Raw genomic sequence first — 17,229 nt, 5'->3', positions numbered from 1 at the left:
CAGGAGAGGTCACAAGCCCACGGAGCCACTATCATGTAGCGCCTGGCAGCCGTTTCGGTTGCCAGGGCAACCGGTCGGGCGTGTTGCTCCCGTTCGGCCGCGCGCGCCTGACTTCTATTGAGGACACGGAGGATGTGCCCGGAGAGTGCGCTGGAGCCGCCTGCCCAGGTGCTGCATTTTCTTTTTCACAGCAGCTTCTATAATGCACCGCATGGCGCCGCCACTGCATACGGCCCCGTCGGCGCATACAATGGACCTTTTCACAAATTCCGCCGCGCCCCCAAGCGGCCGCGCAAAGCACTCTGGGAAAACGGAGCGCCGCCGCGCCGCGCTCGAGTCTTTCCGTCCGCCTCTCCGACTGCGCCCGGCCACCGGAAAGGCTTTCTCAGCCATCTCGTCGTCATCGCTGTTTCTTTGTCTTCCTGTTGTGTCTGCTGTTCCTTTGCATGGCATGACACAGTTGGATGTTGCGTTCTGCCGCCATGGATCACCAGCCGAGCACGGTAAGTAGACGCAAAGACCGGCGTTTGCCCACTGCATGTTACGTCGAGCCCTCGCCGCACATTTGCACATTGCTCCGCTGCTGTACACGGGGCATAAATGCATACTTCGAAATTATTATGCCCAGCTTGCAGGTCTGTGTTTCGTTGCTGCTGCTGTTGACAAGTCATCAGACAGCTTGGTCTGGTACTGATCGTTCGCGGTCGTGTTGTGTCCATTTCAGCAGCAACTGAATGAGCGTGCAACGTTGCTGCCATATATTCGGAATGCTATAACTACCTTTTCCGACGCGAATATGTGTCCGTGCAAGAGGAGGGCGAAGGTTTCGCCGCTAGTGCTTCAGCCACCACTTGGGCGTGTGATGTGATGTCGCATAAGATCGCGCTCATATGCATGTTACGTGCGATGAAAGTAGGTTAGGCAGGTTGGCTGGATATTTTCGGAACATGGAAAAACTCTGTGCGGTTCTGTCCATATTCGCGACACCGCGCTGCGATTATACAAGTACGATGCTTGCATCAAAAGTGTCACTGTCGAGACGGTGGCTCTTGAAATGCTATCGTGAGGCAAGTACGATGTGAACTTCCAAACCGAGAGCAAGCGCAGAAATTAATTTTCAGTGAAAATATTCAGACGCCAGTTCTGCAATAGCTAATAAAAGTTACGCTCCATTACCAAGAACAATATTAAGTTGTTAAAATTTTCGTTCTATAAATGTACAGATAGTTTTCTTTGCTCTTGGTGTCTGCAGAGTAGTGAAGTAAAATGTTTCTTTACAAGTGCTGAAGCATTGAAAGAAAGTAAACTACTGATGAAGTTTTGTGTTAATCTCGCAGATTTTCAATGGCATGCAGAATTTCTTCACTTCACTGATTGCCTAGAGTATGCATATTACTGCCTCCCATCGTAGAGCTTTGAAAGAAATTTTCGTTGCTTATCAGTGACTTATTTTAGTTGCAAAAAACCTTCATATCTACGTTTACATAAGTAATCAAATGGTTACTCCTAGAAGGTATCATTGATTTGTTTATCTTCCAGGCACCTCTGCAAGCCGTGGAAAATGTTCAGCCACTATCCCTGAGTCTCCCGAAAGGACCGTGGACTAAACAGCTGAAAGGCCTGTACAGAAGTTTTGCGGAGAGCTCCATTTTGCAACACGAGAGGGCTCTATCTGCTTCCAAACATTGTGTTGCCGGCTATAGGATGTTCAAAGCTGAGAAGGTTCACGATGCACTGCTCTGCGAAGCTGGTGGGCAGGTGTACCTCAAAGCCACTGTCGAGGCATCATTTTCTGTGTCTAAACGCTACAAGGTAGCTGCAGCAATTACATCTGATGGGCTCGTGAGGAAAGGCTGTTGCGACTGCCGTGCAGGAGCATCAGGAGTGTGCAAACATGTGGCAGCCCTATTATGGTTTGTTCTGGACATGAAACGCTCTGGACAAGCTTATATTCAGGACACTGCTTCGTGCACTGGAAAGCCAAGAGCCTGGGCGACTGGGACAAAGCATGGGAACATGCGCACGTTAAAGTTTTCTGATTTGAACTTTGTGAAGCATGTGCCCAATAAGGCAAAACAAAGAAAGCGTGCAAAAGAAAATGCACGTGTTCAGTTAACTGAAGGAGACACACAAGGACTGCATAAAACACTGTGCGAGGAAGACATGCATCCTATGCTGCGTGATACCTTGCGGAACAACTCTTTTCTTCCAGTGCCCCTGCCAGTCATCCAGCAGGATGCGGTGCCACCGAAGCTAATGCTTAGGCTCCCCACCAAGGTGCTGTGGAGCGAGAATGTGCCAACAGGCTACAATTTTGAAGACTGCTCTCTCACACTCGAAGAAGCATGGGCGCTTGAAGAAAGCACAAGAGACCAGGGCAGCTCTGCTACATGGTCCTTTGAGAGAGCAAAGCGCCTGACTACGTCCCACTTTGGCGACATTGTTAGCCGCCAGAAGCCAGCAGATGAAAAGTTTTTGAAGCGAGTTTTTGGATCAAGCACCTTGCAAACCAACTATATGAGGGACGGCTTGCTTAATGAGGAGAGTGCTGTGCGGCGGTATGTTGAGAACGGTGCGTCAATTGAAGTGTACCATTGCGGCCTGTGCGTCAACCCTGGTGTAGCAGTACTTGGTGCCACACCAGACAGAGTAGTGAAAGATGGTGATAGCTTTGGCCTTCTGGAAGTGAAGACTCTTTCAGCTGCTAGAGATCGAGGAGAACTTCTGTGCAATGCCATTCAAACTGCATCATACCTGAAAGATGGCTTGCTTCGTACCTCGCACAAGTACTATTATCAGGTACAAGGACAAATGGCACTGACGGGACTTTCCTGGTGCGACTTTTTGGTTGACAATGGCGTTGAGTGTACAGTCCAGAGGATTCAATTTGACAGTTTGCTCTGGACCAACAAAATGATGCCCCGCCTCCTGCAGTTTTACAGAGACTATAAGCAGCGCCAAGTTCTTTCAGATTGAAATTTACACAAAGTGCGCGCAGTCAAGTCTTTGTTTTCATTAACCTCCTCGTTCCCACAATATGTACTTCTCGGCCTGTTCGAACACATGGGAAGAAAATAGTTTACAGGCGAGTTTAATAGTCCCAAAGTGGGAATGTTAGCAATAATGGACAGCGTAGTGGAGAGCTCCAGATTAATTCAGACAAACTATGGTTTCTTTAACACGCGCTCATATCGCACAGCAGACTTTTTAACACATGGAAGTCACACTGCTTCCCTAATGCATGTGCACAATGACTGTTTGCTATGGCGGTGAGCAGTTTTTGTTAAAAGGCCTCTAGATCTCAATGCTTCTGATTAAACCATGTAAACAGCCAAGAGGCAGTATTTTTGCAGTTGGAATAAGACAAACAAGAGTTGTGTGTGCATTTTGTTTTTAATTTTTCCACAGAGGTAATACAGTAGTGTTTACACTTCTGAACGTATCATTCATTTGCAGTCTGCTTTTGGCAATTTTTTCATTGCATTGTTCTCCACTTGTGCCATATTGTTTTTATTGTATGTTTTTTTCAGTGCAGTACAGAAATGCGTTGTGTAACAATGTACAAAACTAAGTGACGGACAAAAACTGCAATTTCTTTTTGCTAATCATTACAGAACTGTGATAAGCTTACAACTTTCATCAAATTGCGTGCTCAATGTAGTTATGTTCAGTGCTCAGATTCCTTATTTATTTGCAATACATAGTGTAAACAATTATTTCATTGCAATGTTCTTCCCTTCTACCCGCATATGCTCCATTTTAAATATTTTGTGCATGTTGTTTCATTACAGCACAAAAGCACTTCCACAATAAAAGTGGGCAGATTGAGATGGTTGTGGGGCAGTTTGGTTGTTTAGTCATTTTAGAGCTGTAAAAGGAGTGAAACTTTACAAAACATCAGCAGTATTCATGCAATGCGTCAGGCATACTAAGTGTTCACATTCCTTACTCTTTTCAATGTTGTGTTGAGAAGTAAAGCTTGTTTTTGACGAATACTGCACTGCAGTACCTGTTCATTTCCCATGTAGTAGAACATGCAAACTGACACACATTTTCTGTAACATATCATGCCTTTATTTGAATACTTTTGATATTTAAAAATGTATGCATACACTCGGTGTGGAAAGATCGTGGGGAGACGATCCATGTATCCCTTGCGCCTTCAAAGCCTTCAAAGCACCACACATTTTGTGGTGCTTTGAAGGCTTCCACAAGGTAAATCGTCCTTCCGAGCCTTGCCGATTTATCCTGCGCACCCATTCTTGCTTCAGCTTGTTGTCCTTGGGGAATCCGTGGAATGATATGTTTTTGTCCTTTCTTGTGTTGTTGCTACAGCCGGGCACGCAACATGTTTGACCGCCACCGCGATTCTCCTTTGCGGACATGTCGAACGTCTAAAAAGCACCACAAAACTGCAGAAAGATTAACAGCTAACCACCACTACAGTCCACTGCTAGATATTACTAAGAAACACCAACAACACGCACGAGAAGACGCACAAGGCCAGAAAACTGCGGCAGAACAACGCAACACCTGACAGCAGCCGGCAGGCGAGCATAGAAAAAGGGGGAGACGATCGCTCCGTTCTCCCATCATGCTTTGCGCGGATCCGCTAGGGGATGGCGCGGCGCTGCAATTTGTGGAAAGGTCTATTGTGACCTTATCTGGTCGCCCGCGCTGACGGGAGTTTCACCTCCTAAATGTCTTCTTCCATGGCTTATACCAACTGGCAGCAAAAATGGCACTTTCTAGAATTTTTATATGTGAATAAATTGTGCTGTTCTGAAACGTATGTTTTTGGAAAGAGCATTTCATTATGTACAATATGCTAGGCTGCAGTTTGTGTTGGAATATTGTTTATAGTGGTAAAATTTTTTTTCTGACTCCTATAAAAAGACACCATTTTCTCGTGGTAACGAAAGCATTCATGCGACTTGCCAGTTAATGCGCATCTGGCCTGGTTTTCGGTTTGCAAAGGGAAACAGGTTTTAAGGCCGAGAAAGCTTTCTGCCAAGTGCCTCAGCATGATCAATTGAAGACTGCTCTTGGGCATAGTCACTTGGCCAGGAGCTTCAACTGCTAGAGCAGTCTGTGCCTTTGCCTCATGGTCGACTACAGATACGTACCAGAATAATTTTTGATATGTTTAAAGAAAATTCTGCAGAAATAGTAATCATTTAACAATTTTACATTTAATTGCAGGTGTCAGCCTAACATTGTAAAGCAGTCTTTTCTTTCTTGCTTCTCACCGAACACAAATGATTACACACTTGAAACACTAACTCTAAGGTAGAGACATGGAAAATGCGCAACATACAGTGGAACCCCGATTATACGACTTTCTTGGGACTGCAAGAAAGTGTTGTAAAATGGAGGTGTCGTAAAATGACAAAAATTATGCCTTTTAAAACACTGTTTCGTGCGACGGATTTACAATAAACTTCAATTTTAACTACAAACTAATATTCTGCAGGGCTTGAAAACCCAAATCTCTATGAAAGAAAATGTGAAAAGAATACTCAGTACAGGTGCCAACATGATTTAAGACAAACGGATCATCTAGGTGAACACTTTGAATATGTTTCAACTGCATCGCACTATACAGAACCTTTCCTGAGGTTAAAAGAACGTGAAGAGAGACGGCCCCTTAAGGGGGGATGCTAGGCTCAAGAGTCAACTTTTGAACTACTGCATCAATTTTTATCAAATTTTCAGCGACTGTTTATAATCTGCTCATTAGAATATATTCAAAGTTTCAATGCGCTAGCTCAAACAGACAAAAAGTTACAGCTCTCATATTCAGCAATCATGTGTCCCAGCTTAGGAAAACTATCATTTCAAAAATAATGGAGATATATCAACTGTTTGTAATTAGATATCTTCTAGATGGTTCATAGTGCAAGATAAGACCGCTCGCATGCTTTTTATGCAATTTCTGTAAAAATGTCATCAATCTAAAAACAAAGTTCAATTTTTTTGTTGTCATTACATGTCAGACATCTCAAAATATTTTCTGTTAGAAACTATTTAGCACCCTAAAAAGTATCTTATCTTGTTCCTGAGAAAATTTGAGTCTAGAAACCACCTTGAAAGCATCTTTTGGCAATGTAGTTTAGAAATGATTGTTTTCCTAACGGTTTTGTTTCCCCAAAAAGTGCAAACTCAGAAAAATGAGTTCAAAGATTTGAGAACATGCTATTTTATTTTGTGGTAAAAAAAAAATTCATCAAAGTGCCCTGCTCCATAGGTCGGGCCCTCATCTTCAACGCGACGCTGTTCTGTGGCAATTGCTTCAAGCCTTCTTTTCTTTTTCTCAACTTTAGAGCTGTCCATCGCCCTTGCCTTCGCTCGGGCAATGCTTTGATGGGTTGCTTGTTGGACGTGCTTCATCGTCTGGACTCCATGTTCTAGTTCCAGCTTGTCAAATACTCTCTTGATGCCACGTGCACCCTCATTAAATTCTAGTACAGCCAAGGCTGCTGCAGTCTCCACGGTTCTCAGGGATGCGAATTGGGTCTTCGGGCACTTCTTCCACACTAGCGCATTGAAAGACTAGTTTGCATTCTGTGTCTGCATTCTTGAGCATCGTGCAAGGAGCTCTGGCTTACTAAGCCGGTTGTAGAGAGGCACAAGCTCTTTGGCAACGTCTCTGCTGAAAGCTGGACGATGGGGTCTTGGCACTGATGGCTTACCAGCTTCAACTAGGGCTTTGTGCCGATTGTAGTGGCACCATGAGTCCTCACCATGTGGACAAGCGTCATGTCGTGGGACTTCGTCCGTCGAGTAGGAATGAAAAAGTGTCGCAAATACTCCTCGTTGCATTTTTGTCACATCTGGAGCATTTTCTTTCAGGGCAGATGCATAGTAAGCAGTGAGTTTTTTTACCACGCTTTGCGTCAGCTTCCCCTTGCCTCCTAGACCTTTCGTCGTTTTCTTTAGTTTTTCAATTCCAGCATAAACACGTTTTGCGACATGATTTATGCAGTCTTCCTTCACAATCTCTTTATCATACAGCTGCAGGCTGGAGACATGCAGGAATGATTTGCTGTCGCCATCACAGAGCACTGTGGTGTATTGCATGTTGTGAAGCTCCTTAGAGCGACTGAATATTATGCCTGCAGCTTCAACTTCCATGGCATTCGACGATCCACTGAAGTTCTTCTGGCAGACCTCACTGTGTGCTTTTTTCCAATCTTGATGTCCATCCTCACCTTCTTTGGGACCATAGTTGCAGCCATGGCAATAGTTGCATTGCACAGCAAAATCCAGCACCAACCCAGTTTCCAGCTCGATAGCAATGCCGAGCCCAAAGTGTGAGGTGTGGCCGCGTTTATGCCAAGTTCCGTCATAACTTACACACACGTCCAAAAGTTGAGTGGAGCCAGCAACGGAGTTGATTGCCCTCACAGCGGCTCCGGCTTCGCGCATGACATCAGACGCAGCTTCCATAGCGGCTCTGTGCACCTTCTCCGCTACTGTCTGGTATGTTTTGTGGTGCATGGGCATTGGCGCGTCCATACCCGCAAAAAAGTTTGCCATGGTTTTGTAGTTCATGCCGCAGTTACGGCTTGCAACCACGAGGCGCAATGAAAGCTCAGGCTGCCGACTGGACTTCACAGGTGGAGCATGCGCGGCCTTCTTGACTTCACCACACCATCTACACATCACGACAAACTCCAGATTCACACCCGCACCGATTTCTTCCAAGTCCAACGACTGTCCGTGACAATGCGGGCACAGAAGCGATGTTACCACCGCCTTGATGGCTGTAACTTTTACAAAACGGTAGCCGCTGGGCTCCAGCGTTTCCTCGCTTTCGTCGGCAGGACCCTGGCAAAGTAGCGCGACCTTCCTTTCAAATGTCGTCAATTGGCACTCACCACCATCAGCAGAACCAGTAGACATTTCCATAGGTGACGAACCACCATCGGAGCTTGTAGGGTTCGCATCAGCCGCCGGCAGCAGGCTTGGGCTTGGCGAACGCACAGGCAGACGCTCACTTGCTGGCGGTCGCCCAGTGCTGTTTAGGCCTCTCGCTTTCGTCGTGCGTTTTCGCTTCCCGAAGCTTTTCCGTGTCGAAGCCTTCGTTGCGGGCATCTTCGGGTCACACCACCGGCCACCCGATGATCGCAATAAGCTCACAGAAGGAAGATATAGCAACACATAGCAAGCGTCGAGCGCAACCAAAGCAGGAACGACTCCAAATGGCGCGAAAACAGCGTTGGGTGGTCACGTGGTACATTTCCGCCAATCCGAGCTCCTGTTTCGGTTTGCCACCCACTGCTTCGGTTCGAGCTCCTGTTTCGGTTTCTGCGGCCAGTAATATGCCTTTCTTTTTTAGTTCTTCGATAGTTGCCTTGCATAGTCTCGATGGAAAGTATTCCGTCACTAAACAGCGCGAAAAACAAACTTTCTATCACAGGCATTCACTTCACGTTCGGTTTTTTGCCCGCACCGCGGCCGCGTCTCGAAAAGAGCGTTCACAGACGCCTTCGACGGCAAATGCGCCCCACCGCGTCGTGAAAAAAATTCATTTTCTTCTTTTCTACTTCTCCGATAACAACCAAACCTGGTGAGAATATTCTTCATTAAACCAGCAATCCAAAACAACTCAAGCTTTAAAACACATTTTTTTTCCGAAAATCGGTATTTTAGCCCCGCATCCCCCCTTAATCACAAAGACTCATCGAATGAGGCTTACAATCGTCCATTTAGCTTAGCTGCGTCCATCTCTCGCTTGTTGCAAAAACTCGGCGCCAGGTGGCGATCGCATTATGTATGAAATGATTAGATACCTACATCCTGAAGCACTGAAAACGCTCCTATCACTTTTCAATGCCATGTGGGTGGCTGGATATATTCCGTCCTCATGGAAAGAAGCCATAGTCATCCCGATGCTTAAACAAGGTAAAGACCCGTCCTTAGCCAGCAGCTACAGGCCAATAGCGCTAACAAGCTGTCTGTGCAAGCTGTATGAAAAAATTATAAACCGGCATCTAATCTTTTTTCTAGGAAATAGCAAAAGACTAGACCCCTTCCAGTGTGGGTTCCGAGAAGGTAGATCGACAATAGACCACCACGTTCGCATTGAAGCAAACATCAGAGATGCGTTTATACATAAGCAATTTTTACTTTCGGTATTTCTAGATTTAGAAAAAGCCTACGATACGACATGGTGCTTCGGGATTTCGAGATCTTTCCGCGATGGGAGTCCGAGGAAATATGTTAAACACAGTGAAAAGCTACTTATCCAACCGCACATTTCGTGTGAGAGTGGGCAATGCTTTATCTAGAACATTTACCCAGGAGACTGGGGTGCCGCAAGGGGGTGCGCTTAGTTGCACAATGTTTATTGTAAAAATGAACTCCCTGTATACAGTCATTGCATGCGCAATGTTTTATTTTGTGTATGTCGATGACGTACAGATAGGTTTTTAGTCATGTAACATTGTGATCTTCGAACGACAGATACAGCTTACATTAAACAAATTATCTAAATGGGCGGATGCAAATGGTTTTAAAAGAAATTGCCACAAAAGTATGTGTATACTCATTTCAAACAAAAGAGGGATAACACTAATGCCAAAATTTAAACATCAATCGAGAGGAATTATCTGTGAGCAGTGAACACAAACTTCTGGGAATAATTCTAGACTGTAAGCTTACTTTCATCCCCCATCTCAAATATTTAAAGGCAAAATGTTTGAAAACGATGAATATTTTAAAAATTTTGTCTCGCACAACAAGGGGAAGTGATCGAAAATGTCTCCTGAACTTGTACAGGAGCCTTGTTTGTTCTCGTCTTGACTATGGTGCTATAATCTATCATTCTGCAACACCGAGCGCGCTAAAAATCCTAGACCCTGTGCACCACATAGGTATCCGCCTAGCGACAGGTGCTTTCAGGACCAGCCCTGTAGAAAGTCTCTATATAGAATCAAACCAGTGGTCACTCCGTCTACAGAGGTCATATTCCAGCTTTACATATTATCTCAAAGTAAACACGAATCCTGAACACCCTTGTTGCACAGTTGTAAATGATGTTTCCTGTGCCACACTTTTTAATAATTGGCCTACAGCCAGGCAGCCCTTCTCGCTCTGTGTAAGGAATCTTAGTAAAGAAATGTCTGTCCCACTTGTAGAACACCATCTAATGCTTCCAGTGAAGCTGTCACCACCGTGGCAGTGGCAGCTTCCGGGATGTGACATGTCGTTTGTTGAAGTCAGTAAGCATGCTTCTGAGATGCACATTTGAATGCACTTCCTTGAACTTCGGTCGAAGTACTGCTGCCCGGAGTATTACAGCGATGCATCTAAGTCACAAGCCAGCGTCTCTTATGCGGCAGTTGGTCCGTCCTTCTCCGACTCTGGCATCTTGCATGCGCAGACAAGTACCTTTACGGCTGAGGCCTATGCATTATTATCGGCTGTGAAACAGATAAAACAATTAAAACTAGGAAAGTCAATTATATATACCGACTCTGAGCGTTGTTAAGGCGTTAATATCACTTAAAAAGCACAAAAACTCTGTAATTAATCATCTTTATACGCTCTTGTGCACTGTTTATCCATGTAATTAACGTGTCATTATATGCTGGGTGCCAGGGCACAGAGACATTGAGGGTCATGTGCTCGCTGACGAAATCGCCACATCCACAGCAAGAAAAGATTTGAACTGTTCCATAGCTGTCCCTGCCATAGATTTGAGAGCTTTTACTCGGAAAAAATTAAGATTATTGGCAACGCTTGTGGGACTCCCAAACCTCGAATAAACTTCACTTAATCGGGCCACATTTAAGCACCTCCCCATCTATAATATTACGAGAGACCGATGTCGCGTTCTGTCAACTAAGAATAGGGCACACATACAGTACACACAACTTCTTGCTGACTGGTGAGGAACCTCCTACATGTGGTAGATGTGGTAAAAGACTGACAGTCATCCACGTCCTTCTGGAATGTAGGGAAACAATGCGAAAGGAAAAAGCACTTTCCTTTGGCGTATCAACACCATATCCCATTACATCCAGCACAATTTCTCGGCTCGAATGCATTATTCAACATCAAATCAGTTTTAAATTAATTAAATGACATTCTTACATTGCGCATTATCCGACCAAATGTTACTTATTACGGCTTCTTACCAGAGGCTGCTGCTGCATTCGTTACATTTAGCATAGCACGGGTCTCCAGGCCCTTGCATTCAAGGGCCCTGTTGAGACATCAGTGCTGCATTCACTACATGTTCTGTTGCATCGTGCACGCGTAACATGACAGTTCCATAGTTGACATCTCTGGTCATTGTCATTGTTTTAATAGTTATATATTTTACGCAATCCAGAACGACTGATTTTAGGCCTATTTACAGCCGTGCCACATCCACCATTCGAAGTAAATTTCTCCATTTCATTAACAATTATTTGAAAGCCGATCACCATGTGTATGGCGCTCTTTGGTCATATCTGGCCCTTGCGCCATAAGACCCCATACATCAATCAATCAATCCCTAACTCAAGCTGCACACTACATGCACAAAGACTGCAAGTGCATTTTCACCTAAATATCAAAGAACAAGAATGAAGTAAATAAAATCTTTGCTGCCATCAGGCTGCCATCAAAGAAAACACATACAATATATAGATAGATCGAATGAAAGCACCATGGTCATGCTTCATAAAAATTGTGAAAATGGTGACTCATGCAACTCTTAAGAAGTTGGGATGTTGGAATGAAATGCCAAGGTAAATGAAAATGCACCTGCCTAATTTCAGGTACAAATGCAAACGTCAAAGCAGCTGCAACTATGATCTTGGTAAATAAAGTAACTCTTGCACTGCTTGATCAAAACAATGGCGTAAGAATTCAGGTACAGTACTGCGGACTCATTGTATAACAAAAAGAAACGGCATACTACTGTCTCCTTCTCTAACAAGAGTGAACAAGATAAATTAAGGTAGTTGCTGCATATTTTTGTGCTTAAAGTGCTTAAATGTCATACTCGGCAATTACCTCCATTAACCGTGCTTTGCACTTAGCTGCTACTTGTCTGGCGAGCCTGTCCAATGTCATACGAATGGAAAGACCAAATGCCTCATTTTCTGTCATTTTTTCCTTGAGGTGGCTCAGAAGCTGCTGATCAAAATCATTTTTCTTTTCCGTTTTTTCTGAGCATCAGAAGGCACCGTTCCAACAGAAGCGCATTCAACAACCTGTAGCGGAGCCTGCTTAATGGAGTACTGCTCTGCTTGGCCTGCTTGTTCTTCTTCCTGGTTGTCCTCGGAGGGCGACACACTGGCAGTGTCGCACATGGTGCGCAGCAGCTCGTCCGCCGTGCTGTCCTGGCTGGTTGCTGCTTGTGAACCGTGCACGTTCGATACGGTTCTAAATAAAGGAAATTCGGGCCAGAATGGCGGAATTGTGAATAGAAAAGCGTTGTGAATGCTCTTGCCAACAGTGTGCTTACACAAAAGCAGACAAATGCGAATTGTCAAAGTTATCGGCAAGCAAGCAGCATAAAAAAACACATCTGATGTCTAAAAGTCTCCTATCAACACGATTTCATTGCTCTAAAGGCCTTATTCCGAGAGAAAAAATAAAGCTTACTGCAGCGACACACAGCCTCTAGATGAAACTATGCAACTGCTCATCAACAGCCGTCAGACTTCGACGCGTTGTAGCGCAAGCAACAAAACAATGCGTAACAATGTTCTAATGAACACCGAAATTCAGCTCTCATTATCACCTCAGTCGTCTATATTATGTCGAAAGACACGTACAGAGATGTCCATCGCATTTCAGCAGTGTTTTGGGCAACCAAATCAGCTATATACCTTGTCCAAAACTCTGGCCCCGAACCCGCAGATGTGTTACTAACAGGGTTTGGTGTATTCTGTATCGGAAAGCTGCAACCCGCCCACCCCTCCACACACACACACACACACACACACACACACACACACACACACACACACACACACACACACACACACATACAAAAAAAAAACATATTGAAGGACGAAGTCGAGGGTGCCTTGGTTTAAAATGCCCGACCATTAATCACACAAAAAGTAAACGCCGAATATGAGATCACTGGAAAAAATAACAGCTGGTAAACAACTAACTTTTGCATGGCATGGCATGGCAAGAACTTTATTTTAGTCCAGAGAAACTAGGGTCCGAGGGCACAAGCCCCCAGGCTAAGTCTGTGGCTCCGCCCACGTAGGCACCGGTAGGCCAAAGGCTTTCCCGATGTCGTGAGCTCTCCGGACGGCCAGGAGTTGATCTTGGAGGACTTCGCTGGATATGCGCCGACTCCAGTCCTCCTCACTGTTGAGGTCCGAAGCTCTTTGGTTGGGGCACAGCCAGAACATATGATCAAATAGACACGAAGTGTGTCCACAACTTTTACATTCCGCGGGAAAATCCCGGTCAATTTTGTTAAGCACAAAAGGTGTGGGATAAGATTTAGTTTGAATCATTCTTAATGTGACTGCCTGAGCTCGGTTGAGCTTCTGATGGGGGGGAGGAAAAAACCTCCTGCCTTCCCTATAGTGTGAGGTGATCTCGTGAAAAGTAGTAAGTGGGTCTTTGTAGGAGCCGCAGTCATCCTGGAGCAGTTCCTGATCTGATGCGCGGCATGTGAGATCTTGCACAACAGAGTGAGCTTGCTCGTTAGGATTGCAGCCACTGGGGCTGACCGAGTGGCCCTGATGAGCCGGAAACCAGACTAGGTGTGAGCTATCCAGTTGGTCATAATTATGAGTATTAATACTGTGTATAAGTAACTTGTGTGCTTCCACTGAGATGAAGCCGGCTGAGTAATTCCTAATAGCTGTACGGGAATCAGAGAAAATCGTGGAGCCTCTCCTCATTGTAATTGCAAGTGCTATGCTTGCTTCTTCGGCGGCATGAATGGAGGTCGTTCTTAGTGACGCCGCGTTTATTAATTTACCGCTCTCATCGACCACGGCAATAGCGTAGCGGTTGCCCGATCCATAACTAGTTGCATCGACAAAAAGAGCTGAGCTGTGTTGTTGGTGCAGTTTACCCAGAATGCATTTGGCCCTGGCGTCCCTTCTGCCCTTGTTGTACACAGGATGAATATTTCTAGGTATGGGGTCTACAACTAATTGTGTCTCCACCTCCTTCGGTATTTTGAACTTAGAGACGTCTCCTCCTCGAGGCAGTATTCCGACTTCATCTTTTGCAAGTAAAAAAACAAAACACGTCCTGTGAATTTTGTCGAAAATATGCACCGAAGACGTTTTATTTATTGGTACCTCAAATACTCCATTTGGGGTTTTACATGAGGGGTGGGCATATTTAGATAATGTTTTCAATTAATGCCTTGAACGATGAATGACTGGAGTGGTGCACCGCTTCAGCAGGTAGATGATTCCAGTCTTTCGCTGTTTGAACGAAGAAAGAGTTAAGATGAGCGGAGGTGTGAGCTGGAGGGGGATAAACAGCCTTTGAATGGCTATGACAGGATGAAGTGCGATGCGCAGGCGTGATGTCGGTCTGATGAAGTAGTGAGTTATAACATTTGTAAAAGAGGCACAGTCTTGCTGTTTTGCGGCACTGCTCGAGGATTGGAAGGTTCAGAAATGATTTAAGTTTAGTAATGCTAGTCTGGTAAGAGTAGTCAGAATGAATGAACCTTGCTGCACAATTCTGTATGGGTTCTAGTGCTGTTGCCAGGTTAGATGGGTGTGGGTCCCACACTGAGCATGCGTATTCCAGTTTGGGTCGAATGATTGTTAAATATGCGACTAGTTTTACTGAGGGCGAAACAAGACTTAGATTACGGCGCAGGTAGCATAGTACATGATTGGCATCATTGCTAATGTTGCAAATGTGTGAGGACCAACTGAGGTTATTGGACAAGTTAACGCCTAGGTACTTATATGAAGTCACCGCACATATTTCCGAACTGGCGATAATGTAATTAGCTGAAATAAATGATTGGCGACGATGGCAAGTAAGTAGCGACGTTTTTTTGACATTGAGGGACATTAGCCAATTATTACACCAAGTTTCAATGACGTTCAGGTCGGACTGGAGAGCACAAGAATCAGCGTCGTTAGTAATAGGACGATAGATTGCACAATCATCAGCAAATAAATGAATTTTGGAAGAACAACCTATCGGTATGTCGTTAATGTATATTAAGAAGAGTAGTGGCCCCAGGACTGTGCCTTGTGGCACGCCGGAGATAACGGGTGATAAGGTAGACGAGCATTGGTTAGTGTAAACGAACTGTTGACGGTTAGTCAGAAAGTTGCGCATCCATTGGAGAACACGAGGGTTAAGATTAAGACATGATAGTTTTAGAAAGAGCCGTTCATGAGGAACCTTGTCGAAAGTCTTTTGGAAATCTAGGAAGAGGGCGTCTATGGGTATGTTTTGATCAATATGTGAGCTGATGTCATTAACGAGTAGAGCTAGTTGAGTCTCGCAGGACATGCCTTTCTGAAAACCGTGTTGATTAGGATTAAAGAAATTAGCGGATGTTAGAAGTTTACAATATAAGAATAAATAAGATGCTCCATTAGCTTAGAACAAATGTTTCTCTAGTTATAAGGCTGCAAAAGCGGCGAGGGACTCTTGATCGTACGCAACGTCCGCGCAGCGAAAGAAAAACGCGGCTGAAGTACTCCCAAAGTATTCACTAAAATACTCACGGTCTCATATGGCCACACTCTTTGTAGAATTCCGTTGTGGAGAGGGATTCCCATGTGCGTCTGGCTATATACCCGGACCCGCTCCTCTTGGCCTGTTCGATTAATTTTCTCTCTCTGTTGTAGCGGTTACGCAGCCTCTTCCATAGTTTGAGGCACTTGTCAACTGACGCAGAAAAAGAAAGGAGACAAAATGGGACCACCTACATTGCGACAACTGTGTACTGCAACTAAAAATGAATACGAAATGAAGCTTACCTGTGGTGAGACCACACTGCTTTCGTGTAGCTTCCCACGCGTTGTTCTTCTGCTCTGTGTCGCGGTAGTCTATGCATTTCACATCGTATTCAATGGATGGTTGCCAATTGCTTCAAACAGGCGCTCAATAAGTGCGTCCTCACTCGCACTGTCATCACACATGGATGTCGAAAAAACCACAGCCGCACTTTCAGTATGAGCACCACACGCCGCCATTTTGCCTTCTGCCCACTGCCGCTACAGCGCGCAGTGCATTCTAGTCTAGCGGCAGGCGCGTGAAATAGAACATGCTCTACCTCTGCGCCAGTGGCGTTGAGCTCGCCAAGTGCAGCTGGGCCCACCGGCTACGCCGCGATGCTGGACTGTAGACTGCGCGCTTTTCACCGATGTTGCTTAACCACGCCGCACGTGGCCGCGTGCGTGTGTTACGCTGGACTATATCTTGCCCTTTATACTTCGATGTTCTCGGCGAGCAGCGGTTGCGGTCAGGTACGTCGCATCGGCGATGCTGCGCCAAGCGTAAGTCCGGCGCTCTAGAGTGCAACCACTTCCGACGCGGCGCAGCGGCCGCAGCTGGCGGAGCGCATGCGCAGTTAGCGTGCAGAGCGTTTGCTCTTTTTGTTTGCTTGATCACATTCAATTCACGTGTGTAGCGGTCTCTCAGCCGCTTCCACAGTTTGAGGCACTCTTCAACTGAAACAGGAAAAGCAAGGAATAACTACAAACAGTGATTGCATACCACGTTCGAAGAATTATCCAATTTTGAGTATGTAGACAAAGTACAAGTATGTAGACATCGACGCACCTGTCGAGAAGCCGGCGAACGAGTGGATTAGCTCCCAGGCGTTGTTCTTGCGGTCCACATCGCGATAATCCACTCGTTTAGTGTCGTAGACGCAGGGATGCTGCTGTATGGCATCTCATTGATGGAGCCAGAGAGGTCCACCACGTTTTCATGAAAAGCGGCCATTTTGTACTAACAGTGAGTAGCTACACGGCAACGAGAGAGGGCACTCGTTGCTGACGTGTTCTAGAACATGCGTCTCCCCGCAGACCGGCTGGGGCCTGCGAACAGTGGAAGGCAGCATCCACGTGACCATGCGTTCCCGGATGTTGGTTCCCTAAGTTGGTTTCCAACTGTCCCTATGGGGCCACAGAATACCTAGTGTGTCAGATGATTGGGGAGGTTTCTTCCCTGTATTGCCGCCGGAATATTCAACAGCCCACGTGTGTGCAATTACACGGAAACCACGTGCTTCCAAACGCCGCTAGAGCGTCTATAAATATGACT

The 17,229-nt window shown here is 45.5% G+C and overlaps 1 protein-coding gene and 1 long non-coding RNA gene across 3 annotated transcripts in view; both read left to right on the top strand.

Moving 5' to 3' along the window:
• LOC129384949 (uncharacterized) overlaps positions 1–17,229 on the top strand; it is a 111,514-nt gene that overhangs the window by 28,218 nt on the left and 66,067 nt on the right. The gene's annotated exons all lie outside the window — the stretch shown is intronic.
• On the top strand, positions 254–3,995 carry LOC129386291 (uncharacterized). Its single transcript, XM_072288000.1, has 2 exons — positions 254–503; positions 1,540–3,995. Exons 1-2 carry the CDS (start codon positions 465–467, stop codon positions 2,974–2,976), a joined length of 1,476 nt encoding a protein of 491 aa, XP_072144101.1. The 5' UTR covers positions 254–464; the 3' UTR covers positions 2,977–3,995.

Source organism: Dermacentor andersoni, chromosome 4, assembly GCF_023375885.2.
Source record: "Dermacentor andersoni chromosome 4, qqDerAnde1_hic_scaffold, whole genome shotgun sequence".
Lineage (NCBI taxonomy): Eukaryota > Metazoa > Arthropoda > Arachnida > Ixodida > Ixodidae > Dermacentor > Dermacentor andersoni.
This window is presented reverse-complemented; position numbering and strand designations above follow the sequence as displayed.

Coding starts and splice junctions, on each gene's coding strand:
- LOC129386291 (XM_072288000.1), top strand. CDS start 465: ATGTTGCGTTCTGCCGCCATGGATCACCAGCCGAGCACG. Junction 504..1,539: donor TGGATCACCAGCCGAGCACG/GTAAGTAGACGC, acceptor TTTATCTTCCAG/GCACCTCTGCAAGCCGTGGA.